Source organism: Echeneis naucrates, chromosome 16, assembly GCF_900963305.1.
Source record: "Echeneis naucrates chromosome 16, fEcheNa1.1, whole genome shotgun sequence".
Taxonomy (NCBI): Eukaryota; Metazoa; Chordata; class Actinopteri; order Carangiformes; family Echeneidae; genus Echeneis; species Echeneis naucrates.
Window position 1 is genome coordinate 14,172,441 of NC_042526.1, and position 21,806 is coordinate 14,194,246.

Genomic DNA, 21,806 nt, shown 5'->3' on the forward strand with positions numbered 1-21,806 from the left:
TTGTTTCCCCCTGAACAATATCTTTCAGGCATAGCAGAATCCTCCAGGGAGGAAATTATGCCATGCCAAATGGCATAATGTCACTGGCATGCTAAACGTCAATGGCTGCCTGACAGTCCTGCTTCGGGGAAAAGAAACCCCAACTCGCGCTCTGGTTGTCATGTTAACGGTAGTGTTTTCACGAATGTCCCGCTGCTGGTCTGGGGATCACAGTAAGTTAGTGATGTTGGGTGATATCGACACATCATGATGTCGGCACACACGTCTGAGACATTTTATTAAAGTCTATACTGGGAAAAAAAAGAATGTCCGGCACGTTTAAAAACGGAGATGAGTTGGGAGCAGTTTTCATCAAGGTAATGTCCAACTTGGCTCAGCCAACAATTCAAACTTCCCTCGATAACACTTGACGCGTGCTCATATTTCTTGCTAATTATTCGTCTTCATCAGCTCCTTTTAAGATGCACCAAGATCCTGTTAGCGGAATTATGACTTCATGCATTCAAGGCCTTTTTTCTGCATTTTCGTTTGCTTTCTCGAATGTGGACATAAATGTTACTGAATTAGCAAAACACAAGAGCAGGTTTGAAGCTAAAAGCCACCATTGTTGGTTGACGCCAACTTCACTGACATCGTAAACCTGCACATTACAGGTTCAAGATGATTTGACACAACTCAAATGTAATCTCGAGAAAATCGCTGCCAGGGAGAAGGACAAGAAATTGGACTTTGAAGCCTTGGACAGTGCCATTCGCAAGACAGAGAGGAACATCAGGGTGAGGATGTTTAAACCAGAATCAACGAAGACAATAAAATTAGACTTTGGACTGAGGCTGAGGCTTTACTGTGGTTTCAATATTTTAATAGAAGCATGCAGAGGATTACCTGAAAACAGTGACTGAGCGGCTGTTGGTTCTTCCAAGCATTGAAGACTTCCACAAAAGAACTGTGCAGATTCCCAAATGGTAAGTGAGGAACACCTGACATACTTTATTTATCTCATAGAAATCTTCTTAGAAATGCACACAGTATGGTGGTGAAGGATATATTTGAGCCTGAGAGAAAGACTTTGTTCAGGAAACCCGCTCTGGAGAGTTTTCCAGATGTGCGTCCAAAAAGGGAGATTCTTACCGGGGCCTCCACTGGGGAAAAGGTATATTACCATTCATTTTAAAAATCAAAAAATCTTTTATTTTTTTTTTTTACTTGATATACAGTGAAAAGTACAGCATAAAATGTATCTAGGTAAGCTAACCACATAGGAACTACAGAAACCTTTGGCTGTAGTGAAAACTGAACCTTTTGTGGAAGTAGGATTCACTGAAGGGCTGCTGCATTAGTTTAAGCATGTTGTACCTAATAAACTGCCAGATGCATCAATATATACTTCTCTGTCAATACAGTACACCTTGTGATAATTAACGTTTTGATACTGTTCCTCTATCTGTGTCATTCAGCAAAAGTCAAAAGTAGCCATGTGTTTGCTGTGTAATCCTGGTCATCCAAATACCCGAAAATGTGCAATTTCACTGCCTGATGTCCACAAGAAAACCACAAATACAGTGAGTAACCTGACTGCAAATGGAGGTTAATGTGGTTCTATTTGTACATTGGAAATATAATTGTTTAAGCCTTATTATTGCAAATTGCAAATCATTTTCTGTCTCTTTGTTGTCAAGATGTATATGTTAATTTTTGTACAAAAGTCTAACATAAAAAAGAAACGGTGATCTAAGTAACACCGCTGGTTTAAATAAAGTACTTGAGTGGATTTCAGAATGGATTTTGGACTGTCTGTATTGTGGTACAGAGGAATATAGTGAAATCTACCTGACGCTAACAGGCTTAATCAGCATTATTTGAACTCATTTACCAAGGGCTTGAATGTAAAAGGCATTCATTTATATTTAAAAGTCCTGCACCCCACCTTTAAAAAGCCACTTTTGTTTTGTCTACACTAGAGCCATCCATGCTCTCTGTGGGACTGACGTTGAAAATAAATTTTTCTCCCATTATCATGTATTATAATTTGTATCACATGACAATAAGAAGAGCCAATGGGTCAAAACACGAAGTCTTTAACTGGAATGATAATACTGTAATTCCTCAAATTATTAACTTTGTGCAGCGAGAGATATATTTCTGTGTGCTGTTTCCAGATATTAATTGTAACATTAAGCACATGCCTTAGGAAAGATTTAATTAAGCATTACAAAAGGTTCTTTTGCAGCTAAGATGAATTTGATATCATTGTTCCTTCCCTTGACACTGCTCCCCTAAATCCCCAGAATGGACAGTTTATGCTGGAGTGAAGAATGATCGTACAGGCGTGCATTAAAAGCTTCTTCAAGTCTTATGCTGAGACGAACAGTGACATAAAGGTCACTCAGATTAGTGATGGCAGCCAACACTTGTCACAGAAAACAATTTAATCTTTGCAAAGGTCGATATTAGTTTCAGATATATTTTATACACTTTCTCTTCCAATATGTTTTTTCCAATTTATACCTGACATAAGAAATTGAGGCCAAGACTGTCAGTCTGATATAAAGGAGATGGAGGAACTGGCTGCAGAAAGCGGAAAGCAGCAGATTGCAGCGCATCAGCATTCTTCTAAAGAAACAGGCGCCTGATTGCTGTGCTATGGGCTACTGGTTTACAGCTGTCTCAGGACAGAAGTGGATACCTGGTCCAGCATGCCAATAAGACAGCCATAGCTTCCCCAACTGCTAACCACTGGCTCTTTGCCTACCGCCTCCTCCTCCAACTCAGGCCAGCTCTTCTATTCTCTGTACCTGTGCCAGGGAAACGAGCTTTTGCATTTTAGCAATTTTACGAAAGGTGCCACCTTTTCCCAACCCGATGTGAAACAGATGTGTGCCTTAGAGGGGAGATTTTCCCAACACCTGCCTACTACCTGTGGTCTGTCAGAGAGCTCAGTGGTCTGAAGAGAACGAAAGAAAGGACATTAGGTGGAAAGTCTGGAGGATCAACAGCAAAAACTTTTTTTTTCATGAGTAATAAGATATTTGAATATAGTCATGAATTAGAAAGGTGAGGTTCTATAAAGGACCTCTAAGGAACTATTCTGTAGATCTTAAATCAACCTTTTAACTCTACCTGACATTAAAATGTAAACATTCCCAGAATCGTATTTAAGATCTGTCTTTAATCTTAGCTTCTTTTCATTGCAACATGAACTGGTTTACAGGACAACTAATTCTTTTTTACATGCTGTATTGATCATCTATATCTATACTGATCAACCTTTTTGATCATAATATATGGTTTGTAATCATGCACTGGGTCTTTACTCAGTTACTCTGCTAGAAAGTTGATTGATTGCTCCAAAAAAAAAAACTAATAAGAAAGATAAAAATATTCTTATTTTGTAATTTAGTTTTATGAATCTTAAGCCAAGCTTTTATTTATGTCTGGTGGACAACATGTTTGTTTCAGGTTAAGCGTCACAGAATAGTCACTGGCCCTACTGTGAGACTTCAAGGCTGTGGACCAAAAGCTTGTCATGGCTTGGCAATATCTGATGAAGACACAGCAACAGGTAAGACATTTTGTCTTCTCATCACCAGTTCTTCTGACTGACTAGTTTGCTGTTTTTGACACTTTAATCAGACCACTACTTTTTGGTTTTACAATTACTAATTGTAACTTACATTATTGAATTATTTACACTGACAAATGACTTTTTTTTCTCCTGTGCCAGATACAAGTTTGCTTCATATGTCTGTCCACCCCAAGGCAGCTTTTCTTCACTGCAGAGAGGATTCATATTCTTCTAAAAAGGGTCAGTGCCTCTCCAAAGAGTCAACAAGATAATTAATTTTACCCCATCTATATTGTCCATAGGTGAGAATGCTGGTGTGAATGGTTGTTTGTCCCTATATGTCAAGCCCGCACACAAAGATGATCTCTCTAAAATGTACCCTGCCCTCACCCAGCTGGGATTGGCTACTGTTTTGCTCTATTGCCTTTTCTCTCCTTGTCTTGATTCTTGAGACTCAACTGTCAAACCAGTGGGGTTTGACAGGTGAGTCTTTTTGTGACTCCAGGCCTAAAAGGCTTCAAGGCTGCATGTCATAAGCAGCCGAAATGGGAAACAGAACCTGCATCCACTTCCAAAAAAACAGACCTCAGATGCAGCAAGGCACTGCCTGAATCTTCAACCAGCAAGATCATGGAGCCCCAAAATCTGGCGATTGGCACCGATGATTTTATGCCTCAGGTAAGAAAAAAATCCAACAATGATGTTTTAACTCCTTTATCGGTTTTTTTCAAAGTCTCACTTGCCTCTCACTAGTTACACTGTCTTCTGTAGAATCTACCAGTGGCTGTTCCTGCAAACATCAGCAAATATCCCTTTACCATCATAAAGGGAAACATTGACCCAATGGCAGCTGATTTCTGTCACTTTAAGCACAGCTTCAGCTTTTGGTGGAGCAGCGTGGAATATGCTCTCGAGGCTCTAGTAAAACTACTGAGGGAATATGCTGTGCCTCTGGCCAAAGTGAGCGGGGAAGGGCTGGTGAAGTTTGCCCATGTTTGGGATAATGGTTGGAGAAAAGGTGTTCCAGTGATTAGCCTGCTCTCAATACTTGAAAACTGGGACGAGGTACAGGGTTTGGTTTTACGCCCAGGTCAGCGCTTCAAGGGAGAAGGAGGCATTGAGGCAGCTGCCATCCACATCCAGTCCTGCTGGAGGCGCCATGTAGCCCGGACGGCCTACCTGCGCCACTGCCGGCGCAAGTGGGCGGCAGGAACCATTGCCATCTCATGGTTGATGCGCACTCAGATGCGTCGTGTCAGGAAGGCCCTGCAGGCACGCCGGTTCAGACAGCTGGAGAACTGCCGCAGCAGAGCCCAGGTGATGTTTCTTATAACAACATACTGCTCCCTCTCTCTTTAAATACTTGCCTTTGTTTCTATTTTTTCACAATTTCAGAGTCATCGACTTATTCACGACCTCTAGTTTAAACTAGATGAATCCCGAATAAGTGCACGATTCCAGCTGACATTTTATTTGAATCGTAATGAAGTAACATAATATGTAAATATGGCTCATTCATGCTTCTGCAAATCATTGTTCAAAGTGAAGAGTTTTAATATATGTATTAAGGCTCATTAAAAAAATATATAGTTTAAGGTGAAAACTAAATTATGTGTCTGCATTATAGTCTGTTCTAAGTTTGTTTCCCATTCAGTCACAAACATCAGTGTTTTACTGAGAATCAATCAGAGTCCTGTTAAAGACACTACGAATCTCTACTTCCAATCCTGAGAAAATGACTACAACAATAAGGACAAAAGGGTTGCAATGCCATGTCAATATGTATGCCATCCTTGTTGAAAGATTTAGCTAAAATGTTCCAGCTCTGATTTCTAGTTTGAGATTAACAGAACAGCAGACATCTGGAGAAGACAGATAAATTAAAACTGCAGGCACACTGATAATAAAAAAGAAGTAAAAAAAAAAAAAACACTGGTTATACGGACTAAGATCAGACTAAAACAGTAATGCAGTTATTTTCTTATGGCCTATGAAAGTACATATAATAGTAGCTAAATATTGTATATAATAACTATTGTACCATGGATGTTATAGCTATTTTTTATATTTTAATTGTTGCAGTGATATCCAGTTTCAAAATGTTAACTGACGAAGGTACATTCTTGTTTTGCAAATTGAATAACTGTGAATACAGCACCCTAATATAGTTGTAATACAAAGGAAGAATTTGCAGCAAATTCTAGATTTGACATTTTTTTTATGTGATTTATGCTTTAAAATTAAGTCGGTGTTTTTTGATTTATTACTAATTGTGTATCAAAACAGTTTTAACATCTTTCTATTATAGCAAAACCATAACAACTGTAAGCTTAAGAAATAAAATTTCGTTCCCACTTAGCTCCTCAAGAGAGCAGCATGACAGCACATTTTTCTCTGTGAGAAATGTCCCATTCAGCGTAGATGTCGTGTCTGTGCTGTCATCTAGCTTGAACATCTTTTGGAGTGCTGACACAATATTAATTAGAGTCTACAAGTTCATTTAGTTTTAACATCCCTTTGTGTGTATACACGCACTAAATGTATGTTCTCACTCTATAAACATTCATACCCTGTTAATTAAGGCTGCTAATCTTCCCCTGGCAGTAGCATCATGTACCTTGCCTATTGAATTAATTGCGAGAAGATGTTTCTAAAGTAAACGCTTAATTTAATTAAGGTGGTATTTTATGCTTGGTTTGCTTCTGTTAGCCCAGAGAGAGATTGGCTTGATGCGTTTTAGCTATGCAGTGATGTGATGATTTGTGTGTGTGTGTGTGTGTGTGTGTGTGTGTGTGTGTGAGTGTGCACATGCTCAGGCAGTTCCCTCTCTGATCACTCCTTTTCTCCATCCCTAGCATCTGGCAACCAACTGGAAACATATCCAGTCCTCCAAGAGGACCATTATCCACATCCCTTCATTAGGTAGCTTTCTCTGCCTGCTGCACACACACACATCTGATATAGCTGCAGTCATCCCGTGTCTCACCACTCTTCTGCCCCAGTCTGTGGCCCTGGTGGAGGCACTTTGTCTCGTTCAAATGACTCTCTGCAGGAAAGCACTCATAGGATGATGACAGTCCCCATGCCAGGGAACTGAACAATTTAGTCCCAATCGCCATTTAATTTGCAGATTAAGCAAATGAAAAGCCATTATGCAGAATATTTGCAAGAGGCACAAAGGTCTTGTTTTATTGCTTGGCAAAACAAAAACACATACACACAAAATCGGAAGAAGCCTCAATATTTTTTCACAGGACATACAGTGCAAGCTATGATTTGTTCTTGCTCTAATTTCACCACGGCATTCACATTTAGACTGTAATCAGGCATGTGCATTGTAAATCATTGAGCGATTGTCTAAAATTATTAAGCCTAATTACTAGCAGATGGAATGCTTTATTTGCACTTGGGGTGGCTACAGAGAGTGCTGTGTGAGCAAGGATAATTAGAAAGTTGAACCCCATTGTTGTTAATTAGCATGAATCCAATCATTTAATTACCTTGATTCAGTTGAGGATTCTCTCTCAGGCAGAAATCCAGACAGACATAAAGTAAAATCCTGGAGGTATCACTGGATGTGGCTCAGCAGTGGCTGGACATGGTGCAACAGGACTCCCAGCTCAGAACAGAGACTGCACCTGCTAGTTATTAAACTAAATTAATCATCGGGTTGCAAGACTGTGTGATTAGACTTAACTACCCCACCCCCAAACCTACTAACATGCACATCTGAGGGCACATGTAGGGAATTACAGAGTTTGAATCAAGCCAATTAGAGAAAATGTGAGTCTCTCTTTGAATGTCTCGGGCAAGTGTTTGTGACCTTCTTCTGACAGGATACTCTCAGAGCCACCGAGTGAACTTGAGGGGATTTGACGTCCTACAGAACATTCAAATAAACAGGCTGTGTGAGATTAGAGGTAGGACTTTTCTCAGCCACCATCCTCACCACATTCTCTGTATGCTTCAATATAAATATGTCATTTGTGAAGTTCATTTTGTGAATTTTTTAGATGAAAATGTGGATGTGATTTACGTATGTCCCCACCATCTCGGAGAGGACATCTTGCACTATTACACCAGCCTCCTGAAGTCTACTATGGACGAGGCTGATACCTGCACTACTGAGGTGTCATCCTGTGTCAGACGTTTTGTCATCCTCATACCAGAGGCCGTAGATTATTTCTCGGTAAGGTCAATGAAAGTCACATTTTGACAAAAATAATGGCTAAAAGAGTTTTTGCAGGACATTTCTTTTCAAGAAATTTGTTATTTTGCACTATATAGCTGTAGTTTGCGGATTCTCCTCTAGAGGGTACTAGAGGAGGTTGTTACTATTCACTTATCTTGTGAGAGCTACACTTAATATTTTTCATTCCCTTGTACCACTTTTGAAATTAAACATCTGTGTTATATTCAAAGTAAACACACAAATGGTGGATTACATTATAGTAAATTAAGATACATTTATTGCGTGGTCTCTAGCTGGTGCTTAGTAAATAATCCATATTAGTTGGTTTAATTAACCACCCAGTCCATGTAAGAACTGCATTTTTCTGAATTCTACACTGTTTTGATTTTCTCAATACAATTTTATCAACGTGTTGTTGTTCTTTTTACGTCCAGCCATTCTTTTCATCTTTTTACATCTGTTTGCTCTAGATTGAATGTGGAACATGGCATGGTCTTCTTCATCTCTTTCTATTGATTTTCCTGCTGTTTTGTTGTTAAACTGTGCCAGACGTGTTGCTGAGATGAATCACTGCTACCCACGGCTGGCAGCGCATTCTGCCAGTGACAGAAGGGATAATTCCATGTGGATCAAATAAATACAGATGTGAAGTAATTAGTTGTATTCCCAAGGAGCTCATTGCTAGCACACATTAAAGATGTGAAGGATAGGGGAGGCCTCCCACAGGCAGCTTTTATCAATTCAACCTGCTGGAATACAGGAGAGGTCAAAACCCTGCTGGCTATTACAATAATAGATCTGTTGTGCGTACACAGTGATGTCAGGTCAAGAGACAATCCTTGGACGAAACATTGAGAACTCTCAGCTCCAGCAGTAATCGTTCTCTCCTTTTCTTTTTCAGAACTATAACATGTGCCTATCTACCCTCCTAAAGTACAGTCCACGCACCCTGAAGCGCATCAGGAACCTGATATGTGGGAAGACAGCCTATATTGTGGGTGGAGTGGCTCATGTGGATGACCTGGCAGTGGCTGATGAGCTGGGAGTGCCAATCTTGGGACCTGAACCCACTACTGCACAGATCTACAGCACAAAGTCTGGAGGACGGAGGATCTTCACTGGCGCAGAAATTGATGTTCCCCCTGGTCAAGGAGACATCAATTCACTAAACCAGGTTGGAATCAAAAGCACAAATCCATACACTGACTCCATTACTGCTTGAGGTTTGTCATCGCTAACTTATAACCTGGAAGAGCATGTTTTTACTTCCACCTTAATTTTTACTTGTAAATAATCATGTGATTTAGTTTGTCATTCATATGTCTCTCTTTTGGTTTAGCTCCATGAAATCCTGGCTGAGCTTATGACTCAAAATTTTGAAGTGCAGCGCTGGCTCTTCAAGATAGACTCTGAGTACAGTGGTCGTGGTACAGCATACTGTGATGTATGCCATCTTAGTTGCTATAAGTGGGCCCTGCAGGAATACCATCGTTATGGTCCTGAGCTATTTAGCACAAAATGGATTCAGGTAAGGATTTGACTTTGGAGATGATGTCATTCCCTCTGTGTCATAAACTCTAGGACCTCTTCTGAAAGTGCATTTAATACACTTATTTTAATTTGTTACCCTTTTGAATTAGCTTAAAAAAATAGGTTGCCTTTTTATTTATTTATTTTATTCATTTCCCTTATTGCTTCTTCCTAAATTGATGGTTTTTACTATTATGTCTTTATGGCTCCCTGGTTTCAGAGAAGCCATACGAATAAAGATTATTAGTGTTATTATTACTCTCACACCAATGAGAAATCTGCCATTTGAAGCCTAAACATGCTCAACATGAAAGCAACTAGATACCTGACAGATAGTATTTGTGTAACTGGTTGATATTAAGACCGCCAAGAGATTTGCTTCTGTCCTTGAATGAACAAAAACATAGTTCACAGGGGGGTCAGACAGATGCCATTATTTAGCATTCAGTAGGATGTCTCAGCCTAACAGTTACAAGTTTGAACACTGTCCCCAGAGCCAAAGAACATGAAATCAATACATAAATTATTTGTCTGTACACACAGCCATTATCCATTCTCTGGAATACACACATCATATGTGATCATCAAGTGTCGGTGTGTTGGCGCTAGCAAAAGCCTATCCAGTGGTATACATATCCTAATTCAGTTTACAATTAAAATTAAATCACAGTGCAGACATTCTGGTCTTCTGTGTATATATTTATGTAAACCAATTGTGCAGATTTACATCTGAGTTTAATTATATTACAAAAGTAGTGACAGTATGTTGAAGTGGAAATTAAACCCTAATTATATCTAGTATTGATGTTGATTGTTTTGAACTATTGTTCTATGCAGCATTGGTCTGTCGTTGTCTGTCAAAACACTCTCTGGATAAGTTCAGGCCATTTTGTGTCCAAATGCTGTGTGTATAGTTAAAAATTAGATATTGTAATCATCCTATAAAATATCAACATTTGCTTTTTCCTCAAAAAATAAATTCTGATTTATTCATAGTCCCATTCAGAACAAATATAACATACTTAATTGTGGGTAAACCATTCATTTAGTACAGATGCAATCTGAACACAGCTTCCGAGCCCCTGGCTCTTATTTCTCATATGCTTACATTGTAGCCTTTGATTTTCTGTCATGTGTTAATTACCGTATTTTGCCATTTAACTCTGAGCTTTGTTTAGACTAATTACAGGCTAATGATTGTGGGCTTGGAGCACAACGATTTTACTTTTTATTCCATTTGAAAGACCAACAGTCATCTCAAGCTTCTTATGGCTCACTCTGTTTTGTTCCTATTAGCCTGTTCTTTGATTCATAGTGTATGTGCAATGCAGGGCTGTAATTGTTGTGGCATCGGTGCTGTTAATTATGGCAGAGAGTGGCTGAGCCACAGCCAAGGTCCATAATGGTGGCTGAGGCAGCACAGGAAAGTAAATGGGGTTTGTTTCACCAGCTGGGGTCCCACGGAGAGGGAAGAGTGCCGAGGCCCCCAGTGTAGGCTGACAGCCTCAGGGCTTCTGGGCCATATGGACACAACACTTTAACTGGCCTTTATTCTACACCTTGCTCTTTTAATCAAAGCAAAGCCCACATCCTGTGCTTCTCATTGCGTGATTTTTTTTTTTTTGTTATGACATTGTTTTACCCTAAAATGTGTTAACCCCTCAAATGTATTGCATTGTTCTTCTGCTGTTGTACTAGTTATATTGAAGGTATCAATTTAGCTTTATATTCTGAAAGATTACAAAGCAATGTTGGTGATTAGATCCAAACATATGAATATTTTATATCGGAGTATCTCTTCGCTGTCATCTCCTCACAGCAGAAACTGTAGATGGATGTTTAAATGTGGCAGTATATTTTGAGCTATAACCCTCATTAATGTGGGAATTTGTCAAAAAAAAAAGTAGACCTAATTGCAGTAGCCATGACAGCTAGTGAATAGGATAGATATCCACAATGCTCAATATCTGCACGCATTTAAGCATTCGGTTAATAGATGTGCAAGGCTATGTTTATGGAGATAGTAGCAATTTAATTAATTATTAACGAAGTACAAATTATCAAGCATTTTAAATATTAATTCATAATTTAACTGTTTTTCTACCAAGATTATTGTTTACCAAAAAATAAGAAATAAGTGATGATTAAAGTGTATATTATTCAGATATGCTTCACAGTACTTTGAGATATCTCACAACCTTTATCCTCACTGTTTATTTTTATTACCATTATTATTTTAATATTGCTTTTCTGAAGGACTCAGCATGAAGAAGCCTGACTCACAAAAATACCATGTGGTCTTTCAGAATAATACCAACAATCAGATCCCTCCAGGCTATGCAAAGGAAAGACTAAAAGGATGCAAGAAGGAGGAGGAAGGATGAAATCCACACTGTGGGATCTTCTAAAGAGTTGTTAGAAATTGTGTGCTTCTCTAAATATTGTGAGGCCCACAGCCTCCAGCACAATGTTTCAGCCTACAGAAAGCCCCCAGGCCTCTTTTAGCATTTACACAGAGAGAGGTTAAAGACATGTAGATCTGCACCCATGCAATGCCTGAAGGGGGCCATACACACACTTAAGCACTCACACAGCTTGCATATGGATCATTAGGCACAAGAGGGTAAAAATTACACCTAATAGCGTCAACAGATGGAGAATTTCTTTTTGTCATGCTGTGTACAGACAAATCTTGAGCAACACCTTATTTAGGTTAGGTTTGTCAACGAAATGGGTCATTTGATAATCAATACCACCAAAGAGGTAGAGGGACATTTTATACAGATGTTCTCTGTATAAATATTGTGCAGTCTGTACATGCATGGAGGGGTTTAGATATATAATTTTCCATCTTAAAACAGTTCAACTGTATTCAGCTTAATAAGTTTTATATTTTTGATCTACTCCTTTCACCAACATTTAGTTAAGTGGTTCCTTTCAGTTCAGAAATCCTTTTTGTGCAGTTTAAAGTGAAGCAATGTTGCTGCCTTTATTTTAAGATGTTACATTCAGCTGAGGAAGACAGGCATGTGACATCATTTTTTATTTAATGGTACATATGTAATTAGTCATGAACTGCTGTAGAGTGGGGTTGAACCTTTGCTGGGTCAGTGTCACAGAAAAGGAATTTCATATAAAACTGAAGACTAATCAGATCGTGTCTCCGTTCCCAAGATTTACTGTAATTTTTTCACTTGTTTCACTATGTAAAGGAGAGATGAAATGGCAATCACAGAGGCAGGGTAACATCTATTTTATTTATGGCCAGATTGCTTGGCTTTATATGGACGCACAGTAAAGCTTGAATCCTATCACAGGGTACTGTACGCAGTTTAAGTCCAAGTAATTTATTGCAAAATACCGCTCTTTCTTTTCCCCCTGTCCTGCTGTTTCTGTGAACTGCATAGGCAAAGTCCTGGGGTGAGTTTGCTCTGCCGTTGAAAATGACAACCGTTCCCTTACACTTTTTGCCGCACCATTGTGTGCTTTATGGCTTGTATAGGGGGAATCACTGTGAGCATTTGACCTCGCCTCTTTCAGTACTTGAATATGATGATGGCTGTTACATGACTGGAATATCAACAGCATAATCTCCAGTCCTGTCTCCAATGAAGCCAGACAGCATATACTCAAACAAAGTAACGCTCTGGATAGAACAATGGAAGAAGAGATATTATTTCCATTCAGAATTTAGTCAACTTTCAGACAGTTGTCACGTATTTTATTGTTTATGTCCAAATGGAACTCCTCTCTAGTAGTCATAAAGACACTATTACATTGTGAACCCTGTATTTAAAATAGACCACAGCACTTGGCCCATACAGTTAACATATGCATTCAGTTATTAGTGATACAATGACAACTGAAGCTTGTAACTACATCAACACTTTGTCAGCGTCAATAATTGTATCATTGTATTCCTGACAAAAGTTGTCAATAAACCTAAACCTAAAAGTGGTGCCAGAAAAAAAGGTCTACTCGAGTTGCTGAACTGTTTAAAAGACACCTAAAACAAAAGTTTGAAATTAACAGCGTAATTAACTGGCGAAACCATTATGGCATTTCCTAGTTACAGAAACAAGAGCGGTATCGATCCCAGTCAAGCCCTGATTGATCCCCAGATAGATGGGGTTAGCTTATGTATTCATCAGCTGCCCAGTGGAGAGAGTTGTTATTGAGGGCAGGTGCTGTCTCTGTGGCTGTAAGCTAAAGCCATTAGACTCCTGAGGCCTTCTGATAATAGGCTGTCACTCACAGATAGACCCTACTGCAGCATCCATCAAACACTTGCATAGGAATTGAAGCAGCCACCAAAGGTCTCAAGGATAACAAGCTGTCACTGGAGTCATCTGTAGGACACAAGGGGACTTCCAATAATATAGTCAAAACCTAGAAAGCTTTGATAATGGGATGAAATAAATTAGCAAGAATTTGTCATTGACTTGTTTGAATGAACAAACGTATGTCCTGAAATCTGTCGCCAATTTATTTTCAGTAGTTTTCCATGTAACTTAACTTACTTTCTGCAGGAGCCCGTGCTGCTCAGGTATTTAGATGAAATCCCAGAGTGGCTGGCCTGTTACGCCCGACCTGCTAAAGCCTACTGCTATCCCAACTGGGCCTGCTTCCTGAAGACCTTCCTCAGGCAAGGTCAGATACCCATTGTCAGGCACTGTGTGCTACTCACCTGCTAATATAATGGTTTGAATATGCTAACAGTCAATCCCCTCTTGCTTCCAGATGTCGCCTCTATGAACTGGCAAACAATTGTTATTTTATTTCAGTCAGCTGTTCAAACGAAGACTTTTGAGGCAGCTGGAATCGCTGAATAAGGGGTAACATTTTGCCTTCTGTTTTCATTGCGTCCAGGCGGTGTGGTGGAGGCCTACCCCCCTTCAGACAGTGTCACCTGTCTGACAGTGGATCTGCTGCTTGAGCCTGGGGGTGAGGTGACCATGCTGTCCTGTGGAGACCAGCTTCATGGCTCCTGTCAGCTGGAATCTGTAGGCTCCACTGTTCCTCAGACCTCTGTACACCCAGAGACTTTGTACTCCGTCTGCATGCAAGTGGGCCAAGCCTGTCTGCAACGCCTCATCGTAGGTTATGTCTCTGTGGACTTGGTCACCTTTTTCAACCACAGCACCATGGAGCAGAAGGTGAGACACAGCCAGGGAAAGACTAGACCTTAGCTTATGCTGCACTGATGGATATGGCTTGGGCTGTTGCAAACACACAGTGTCAGAGCTCTGTATTTCACCTTGGATGAAAGAGATCAGTTTTTAGGTTGGATCAGGGATCCATATGAACAGATAGGTGCCTCCCATACTGCTCCCCAGGGATCTGGAAAACAGGGAAAGCAAACTGTGGGCACAGGGACCAAATGTGTGACAAGGCCATCTAATAAACTGTCAGGTCTTATTGTGTCGATACACTGATTCTACCATTTAAGGCTTGCCCTTTAACCTTACTATGCCGAGAAATTCAGAGGCACCTATCTTTCACACAATAGGTCATTCTAAAGTGATTTGGCAGCTTCACAGGGATGCCTTGTGAGTGTTTAACCCCTGCCTGGTTACCTGCCTTGGTCTGTTGAAAATGTTTCTTTTTTTTTCTTTTTTTTTGTTTTGTTATTGCAAAAAGAATCCTTTGAAGCCATATCTGATTTGTCAGGCTTACTTTTTGTTGAATCCTTGATTTATGATATTGGAAGTGGGCCGCTTTATGATGGTTCAAGCTCTACTCTTAACATGTGGCTACATTGACTGGTTATTGATCCAGAGCTGTAAAATGAAATGTTTTGTTTACAATATAGTGTATAAAATACTAATCCTGTTAAACAGTGGAGAAAGCACTGTTGGTACTTTACAGTTTTGTACAGGGTACGAAAAATGACACAAAATGTTCAGATGTTTTTTTCTTTCATAAAAAGAATATAAATCTTATAAAATTATACTATTTATTTTAATCAGGCTATCTCAATAAATCTTTATTTGCTTTTCTCCTCTTCGCTGCGGAAGCTTAATTCATGTTTGTATTAGTGATGGATTCCCAATAAAAAAAAAACAAAACAAAACAAAACTGGAGGTATGCAGTAGTTAAAGGCACACTTGCCACTAGAGGGTAGTATCTTATGGATTAGGTATTACCAGTGAGAGCAAAGCAGTGCTTGGACAATGTTATTTATTTCTCTTAAAACTTATATTTGGTAATTAACTCATATTTTTATTTAACACATCGGTATTTCTGTTTCTTTCAGCATTTTAAATGCGTCCCCATTTCTCATTTGCACTACACACTTCACCCCATTATGCTAATTTCTTGTCTAAAAATGTATTTTCTACATTTGAGGATTTCATATAGTCACACCTAAATTGTCCTTCCAGGGACAAACCTGTGACACTCAAATCGGAAAATGTTCTATTTCATATCTATAATAGGGGCAGAAGCTCCCCTTTTCCTTGACTGTTTAGAATGATATAATGACAGTCTTTAAATTAATTTTCAGTTTCAATGTTGACCTGAAATTAAATGTGATTCACTGACAGCATAGTTAAGAATCGACTATAAACTGCATGTGCTTCAATGGAGGCAGGAACATTAGAGACAGATTCTTAACCATCTCCCCACACACACAGCTCAGACAGAAGAGAGCCACATGGGCAAACCTGTCTGGATTTAAACATCAATTTAGATTCAAACCTGTTGCTAAAAGCTGCCTACTTTATTTGATGGGAAGAAGTGGGTCACATATGTTTGCCCTTGCAGTCTTTCCTCACATTGTGGAATGGTGGGGCCCCAGCTGCAGCATCAGGGTTTTTAATGAAAATTCAAGGCAATAGAAAACAGGTGCAATCCAGGCTTACATTTCCCACTGCTTTGTTAAGAGCGACAATAGGACATTGGAGTATGATTTTTAGTGAGTCTAGTGAATGGCTCCAAGGAGTGCGTCCATCACTCAGACCCAGGTATCTGATGCATAGAGACTTGCATCTATTCAGTGTTAACTCTTGTACAGGAGGTCCAGAGACAGTAGAGGTGACTGAGCATAGACTGAGAACTGTTGCTCAACGTGAATGCACACTGATTGCAAGTGTTTTCGATTGTCTTGATGTGTATTAGTTAATTATGTGATTACATAAAAGGAATAGACTTTTATACAGTAACTTCAGTGCAATTCAGATTTTTACTTAAAATGTTGAAATGACTTCATTTGCTTCTTTAATTTATAAATTAGGTCCAGATTACCATTTCATACAAATACATATATAACATACGGCTATAATTCAATATGTTTTGAATTTATGTTATGAGGTATAGATAAATTAATAAAATAAAAAAACAAACCTTAGCGTTGATGATGTCTAATTAATAATTTGAATATTTAACATGCCATTTTTGTGTACTTTATCATTGAGAGATGAATATCATCACTTTGGATAACGTGATCATGGATATTCTCTGTTTTCCGACTTTTAATTGGAAAAGAAAAATCTGATCCAAAAAATTACTGTCAGATTAATCAATAAATAACAGACCAGTTTTTTCAACTGAAACTATTACCCGTATTTCTCCATATATTTTCATTTGATATGATATAAAAGACAATTACTGTTTACAGTCAGATCTCCGTGTGTTAGTGGAGATAAAGTGCTCAGGTTACAGAGACTGCGGAGTTCAGACAGACTGCGATTTGCATTCAGTGGCAGGAACGTTTACTTTGACAAATAGGAACAGCAAAAGGAGGCAGCCGACTGCCACTTAGTTATTAACAACTCCTTCACTAGTGATTTATTTGCCACTTTTGAAGAGAGGGCAGAGCTATTAGGTTATTATTGGGAAAATTAGCCCTGTTTAAGCAGAGGGCTATGACCATATCTGACCCCTTAATATACTTATAATGACGCCATTTACCATACATATCAGAACTTCTCTACACATCAGACCTGACCTAAACAAACTAGCCCAGGGCTGACTGAATTCAAATACTGGGGAAGGATCTACTTTGTGCACATGCCACTCCACAACTGAATTACCTAAATCTGTCGAGCGAAGACCATTAACTGTGTTTTCCTTTCCTCTGCCTCACAACATATAGCTATAGGATAGCATTGTTAGGATTAAAAGGTACTGACCCCTCTCTTTATAAGGATTGGTGGGTGAAATACATTGATTTTCCATTTTGTGATTAAATTGGAATTATTAAGTTTATAGTGTCTATTTTTCTCTACTGTGACATGGAGTTCATAATGTCTTGTTTACAGGTGTGGGCTATTGATCTGGACCTCACATACAGTGGCCATCTAGCCATGACCCAGATGCTGCTGATGATTACTGGAGGAATGCTGAATTGCCGCGCAGGCTCTTTAGAAGTCCCAATGCCAAGACGAGAGAAATGCGATGAGCAACAGTCTACAGCCAAAGTACTGTCTTGTATTTCTCATAATGACAGTTTTGATCATGCACTTTTTTCCTTCGAGATAAAAAGATATTTAAGAAAAAAATATTCAATAAGTAGATTTTTAGTTTTTGTCTCTAGCCAAATTATATTGCTAATTTTTGTCGTCAAGAGGAAAGAATGCACAAAACTAAGCTGACACTATAGAGAATATTATTTTTTACACCACAGTGATCTTGGCGCGAGATCAAGTTTTGCTCCTCATTTTTGTTAAATACAACTAAATACTGTAATTATGCACTGAGCTCAATTGGTGTTTAGGTGCTGAATTCATTATCATTTTGATAGATGAGCCTAAATAATCAACACATTAATAATTCATACCATTTTCATTATGCATGTGTATGCATGCTTGAACACCTCATCAACCTGGTGCCAGGCCTTTAACAATAGCCTTCTTTTATTAGCAGTATGCCTGAGTTTACGCTTGTTAATCTGCGACTTGTATTATTTTATCAAACATTCATTTAGTTGGTGGCCTGGTGTTTCACTACAGCAGTTGGGCCACTGCAGTGGTTAATGGCTTTAGCAGTGGCCGTCATTAGGGGGCTGCATATTACAAACACAATTAAATCCCTGTTGGACACTTTTATTGTTGTGTGAGGGTCCTGTGTTTGACAACTGCAAACACTCAGCCGTCACAGCAAGTTATGGGCTATCTCCTGAGCTCACAGGGGCTTAGGTCTATGCTTTTTGTCTCCCAAAGCTGCCAGAGAACCTGGCATTTTTATCCTCTTGAGCCTTGCCTCGTTTAAGTAATCAACACCTCCAGTGTTACTTGTGACACTCACATGTTCTACTGTGGTGATATGTGTTGAGAAAACCAATTTGCATTCTGTATTGTTTTTGTCTAAAATTGAATGCAAACACTTGCAGTCCATAAACTGTTTATACATATATATGTTTCTCCAGTTGAGCTCACCTTGTGTTTTGCGTGTTTTAAACATTAACTGTTCCTTCCTTCCTCCCTTCCTCCCAGCAGTTAATAAAGTAAGGCCCACCAGTTTACTATAGCCCTCATGATCACTGATCACACACACCACCCAAACTCAGCAGTGACCTGTTGTGTCATATGTATATTCAGTGTCTCTTTCCTCCACTCTGACCTTTTTACAGCCTCCTCTGGTTAATCGTTATGCAGTGATCGGGAGCCATTTGTTTCACTCTAACCTCTCCATGTTATACCATCATGTGTTCTTTAAGATGTGCAAGACTCATGGCATTAAATTTAACATGAAGGTAAAAACCATTATGATTAGCGTGTTCAAGTTCTTGTAATTTTTTGCAACAGTACGATGGATTTATGGGGTCTCTTCTTTAAACTGTGATTGTGGCTCTTTGCACTTTGCAGAGGAAACAAGGCACTGCCTTTGCTCTTTACGACAACAGTGAACGATGCAACATTGGAATGATGTAAGTATTTGTTCTTGCATCAAATTCATACACACACATAAACACAGCTCTGGAAAAAAACAAGAGACCACTGCAAAATTATCGGGTTCTCTGATTCTCCTATTTATAGGTATATGTTTGATTAAAATCAACATTCTATAAACTACTGACAACATTCAAATTCCAAATATAAATACTGTCATTTAGAGCATTAATTTGAAAATTAAAAACTGTCTGAATTTCAAAAAAGGTCCAGTGTTTTCAGACCTCAAATAATTAAAAAAAATAAATAAAACAGCACACGTTCATATTAATCAATGTTTTAATTTAGGAAGTGTTCAATATATCAATATTTGGGAATAACCCTGATTTGCAATCACAGCTTGGCATGCTCTCCACCAGTCTTTCACATTGCTGTTGGGTGACTTTATGCCATTCCTAGTGCGAGTATTCAAGCAGCTGCAAGCATTCAAGCATCTCATTCCAGAGGTTTTCAATGTGGTTCAGGTCTGGAGAGGTCTTGATCTGGTGAGCCTTCATCCACACCTTGATCAACCTAGCTGTGTGGCACGGAGCATTGTTCTGCTGGAAAAACCAATCCTCAGAGTTGGGGAACATTGTCAGAGCAGAAGGCAGCAAGTTTTCTTCCGGGATAACCTTGTACGCGGCTTGATTCATGTGTCCTTCGCAAAGACGAATCTGCCAGACTTGGCTGAAGCATCCCCAGATGACCACCGATCCGACACCAAATTTCACAGTGGGTGCGAGACATTGTGGCCTGGAGGCCTCTACAGGTCTCTGTCTAACCATTAGATGACCAGGAAATTAGACTCATCAGAAAAGATGATTTTACTCCAGTCCTTATGGTCTTTTGCAAACTTCAGGCTCGCTCTTCTTTGCTTCTCATTGGTGAAGGGCTTTTTTCCAGCCTACACAACTTGAACCCTTCGTCAAGGAGACTGTTTCGATCCATTCTTGCTGTGCACTTCACCCCTGCCATTTGCCATTCATTTTGTAGGTCACTTGATGTCATCCTACAGTTCCTCTAATGAGATGGTAGTCATCCTGGTCAGCGGAGAGTCGTTTTTGGCCTCTGCCAGACTGCAGCTTTGTTGTTCCCAATGTCTGATTTTTGACCTCGTTCTTATGAACTGCCATCTTAGAGATTTTAAGGCTGGAAGCAACCTGACGCTCACTGTGTCCCTCTGTCAATAAAGCCAGAATTGAACACTTCTTTTCCTCACACAAAACTTTTCATTTAATTTCTTTTGGCATGGTCAATAATTTTTTGTTCCAATAACTTTTGATGTACTACTGGCCGTGTTTTTGACATCCTATTGCAAGAGGACAGTGATGACCGCAGCAATGATTTTTGTACATTTCCTTGTTACATAAGATTTGGCTCAGGTGATCACTTCATCAGCAACTTATTAGGTAGAAACAGGTGTGCTTGTCTTTCAACAGATACTGGAATGGAATGACTGTCATGCTGATTTCAGAAAAATTTGTAGTGGTCTCTTAATATTTCCAGAGCTGTATATTTAATGACATTTAGGGTTTGATTCCGAGGGGAAAAATATCTGCTAAACATTGTAGTTCTTTCTGTTCAAATAAACAGGCACATGAGAAAATAGCAGAGGATGAGGTTGTTGAAAGCCTTCTCTGAGCTGAGAGTCAAGACAATTCTTTAGGAGGATTAAGATGCCACCTCTGGTTTTGTAAATGTTGTCACAAACTCTGCAAGTTGTTAAGCAGAGGGTTATTTAGCATATTTATCACACAAATCCTTTAGCCTACAAAGTGCTTTAACAGTTAAATCAAGCTGTGCTCATCCCCCTAAAGACTGAAGATGTTTTCTGCCGAAAGTTTCGTTTAACCACCACCATCAGATGAACAAGGTGATTGTTTCTTAGCTGGCAACATGGGGATCATTAGTAAACTCGTTTGTTTGGTGTGTCGTTAATAGAACAGTCTCTGAGGATCTCCAGGGAGCTCTAGTGACCTTTGCTCAGAATCTGTCAGTCATTCATCAGGAAATATCATCCTCTAAAATCCAAGGGGAAACCAATTTCAAGGTACCGTGTTAATGACTTAATGATTTCTCCTCATCTATATCATGAGACCAGCATGTTTAGTGAGGATGCTGTCAGTGGTAATGTCTTTGCTAAAGCGAGTGTAAGCAGTCCATTTAAAGAAAGATAACGAAAATATATTTTCAAATAAAACATTACTGTGGAATAATAATGAGCAGCAGTATTAGATTGTGAAGTAGTGATTCAAAATCACATGTTGTTTCTCTTGTAGGAGCTGATCAAGGACATAGAGGATGTATTGCAGATGACCGTGCAGAACAAGCTGCAAGCAATGACAGATAAACCTGCTTAGATAGATGCTTCACTGATAAGGTGATCTTACTCTGGTCAAGTAAAGTCGTCATGTCTTTGGTAGCTTCTTGTCATAGTGTCATTCAGTCCGAATGTGTCAAGCCTGTAGACGAATCACTGTTAAACAAACACAAATTGCCAAATAAATACCTGAAAAATATTCCCAGAATCTCTCGTGAATTTTTAGAAATATTTCTTATAAAGCTTCTTATAAACAACATGTGATGCATTTCAACAGTTTGAATATATTGCCTTTTAATATTGGAAAACAAATACGATAAAGAGCAG

The 21,806-nt window shown here is 39.1% G+C and overlaps 1 protein-coding gene across 1 annotated transcript; it reads left to right on the forward strand.

Moving 5' to 3' along the window:
* The first annotated feature begins 305 nt into the window (after positions 1-305).
* Positions 306-21,519, forward strand: iqch (IQ motif containing H). Its single transcript, XM_029522462.1, has 17 exons — positions 306-356; positions 654-776; positions 868-965; positions 4,189-4,243; positions 4,337-4,882; positions 6,421-6,487; positions 7,402-7,485; positions 7,579-7,754; positions 8,659-8,931; positions 9,097-9,285; positions 13,817-13,937; positions 14,157-14,443; positions 17,549-17,707; positions 18,859-18,981; positions 19,094-19,155; positions 21,101-21,209; positions 21,439-21,519. The coding sequence occupies exons 1-17, from the start codon at positions 306-308 to the stop codon at positions 21,517-21,519; spliced, it is 2,604 nt and encodes an 867-aa protein (XP_029378322.1).
* Positions 21,520-21,806: the final 287 nt, after the last annotated feature.

Excerpts from the sequence above, each read along its gene's own strand:
- iqch (XM_029522462.1), top strand. The coding sequence starts at position 306 with ATGTCCGGCACGTTTAAAAACGGAGATGAGTTGGGAGCAGTTTTCATC. Across the intron at positions 13,938-14,156 it reads GAAGACCTTCCTCAGGCAAG|GCGGTGTGGTGGAGGCCTAC; the intron begins GTCAGATACCCA and ends CATTGCGTCCAG. Across the intron at positions 21,210-21,438 it reads AAGGGGAAACCAATTTCAAG|GAGCTGATCAAGGACATAGA; the intron begins GTACCGTGTTAA and ends TTTCTCTTGTAG.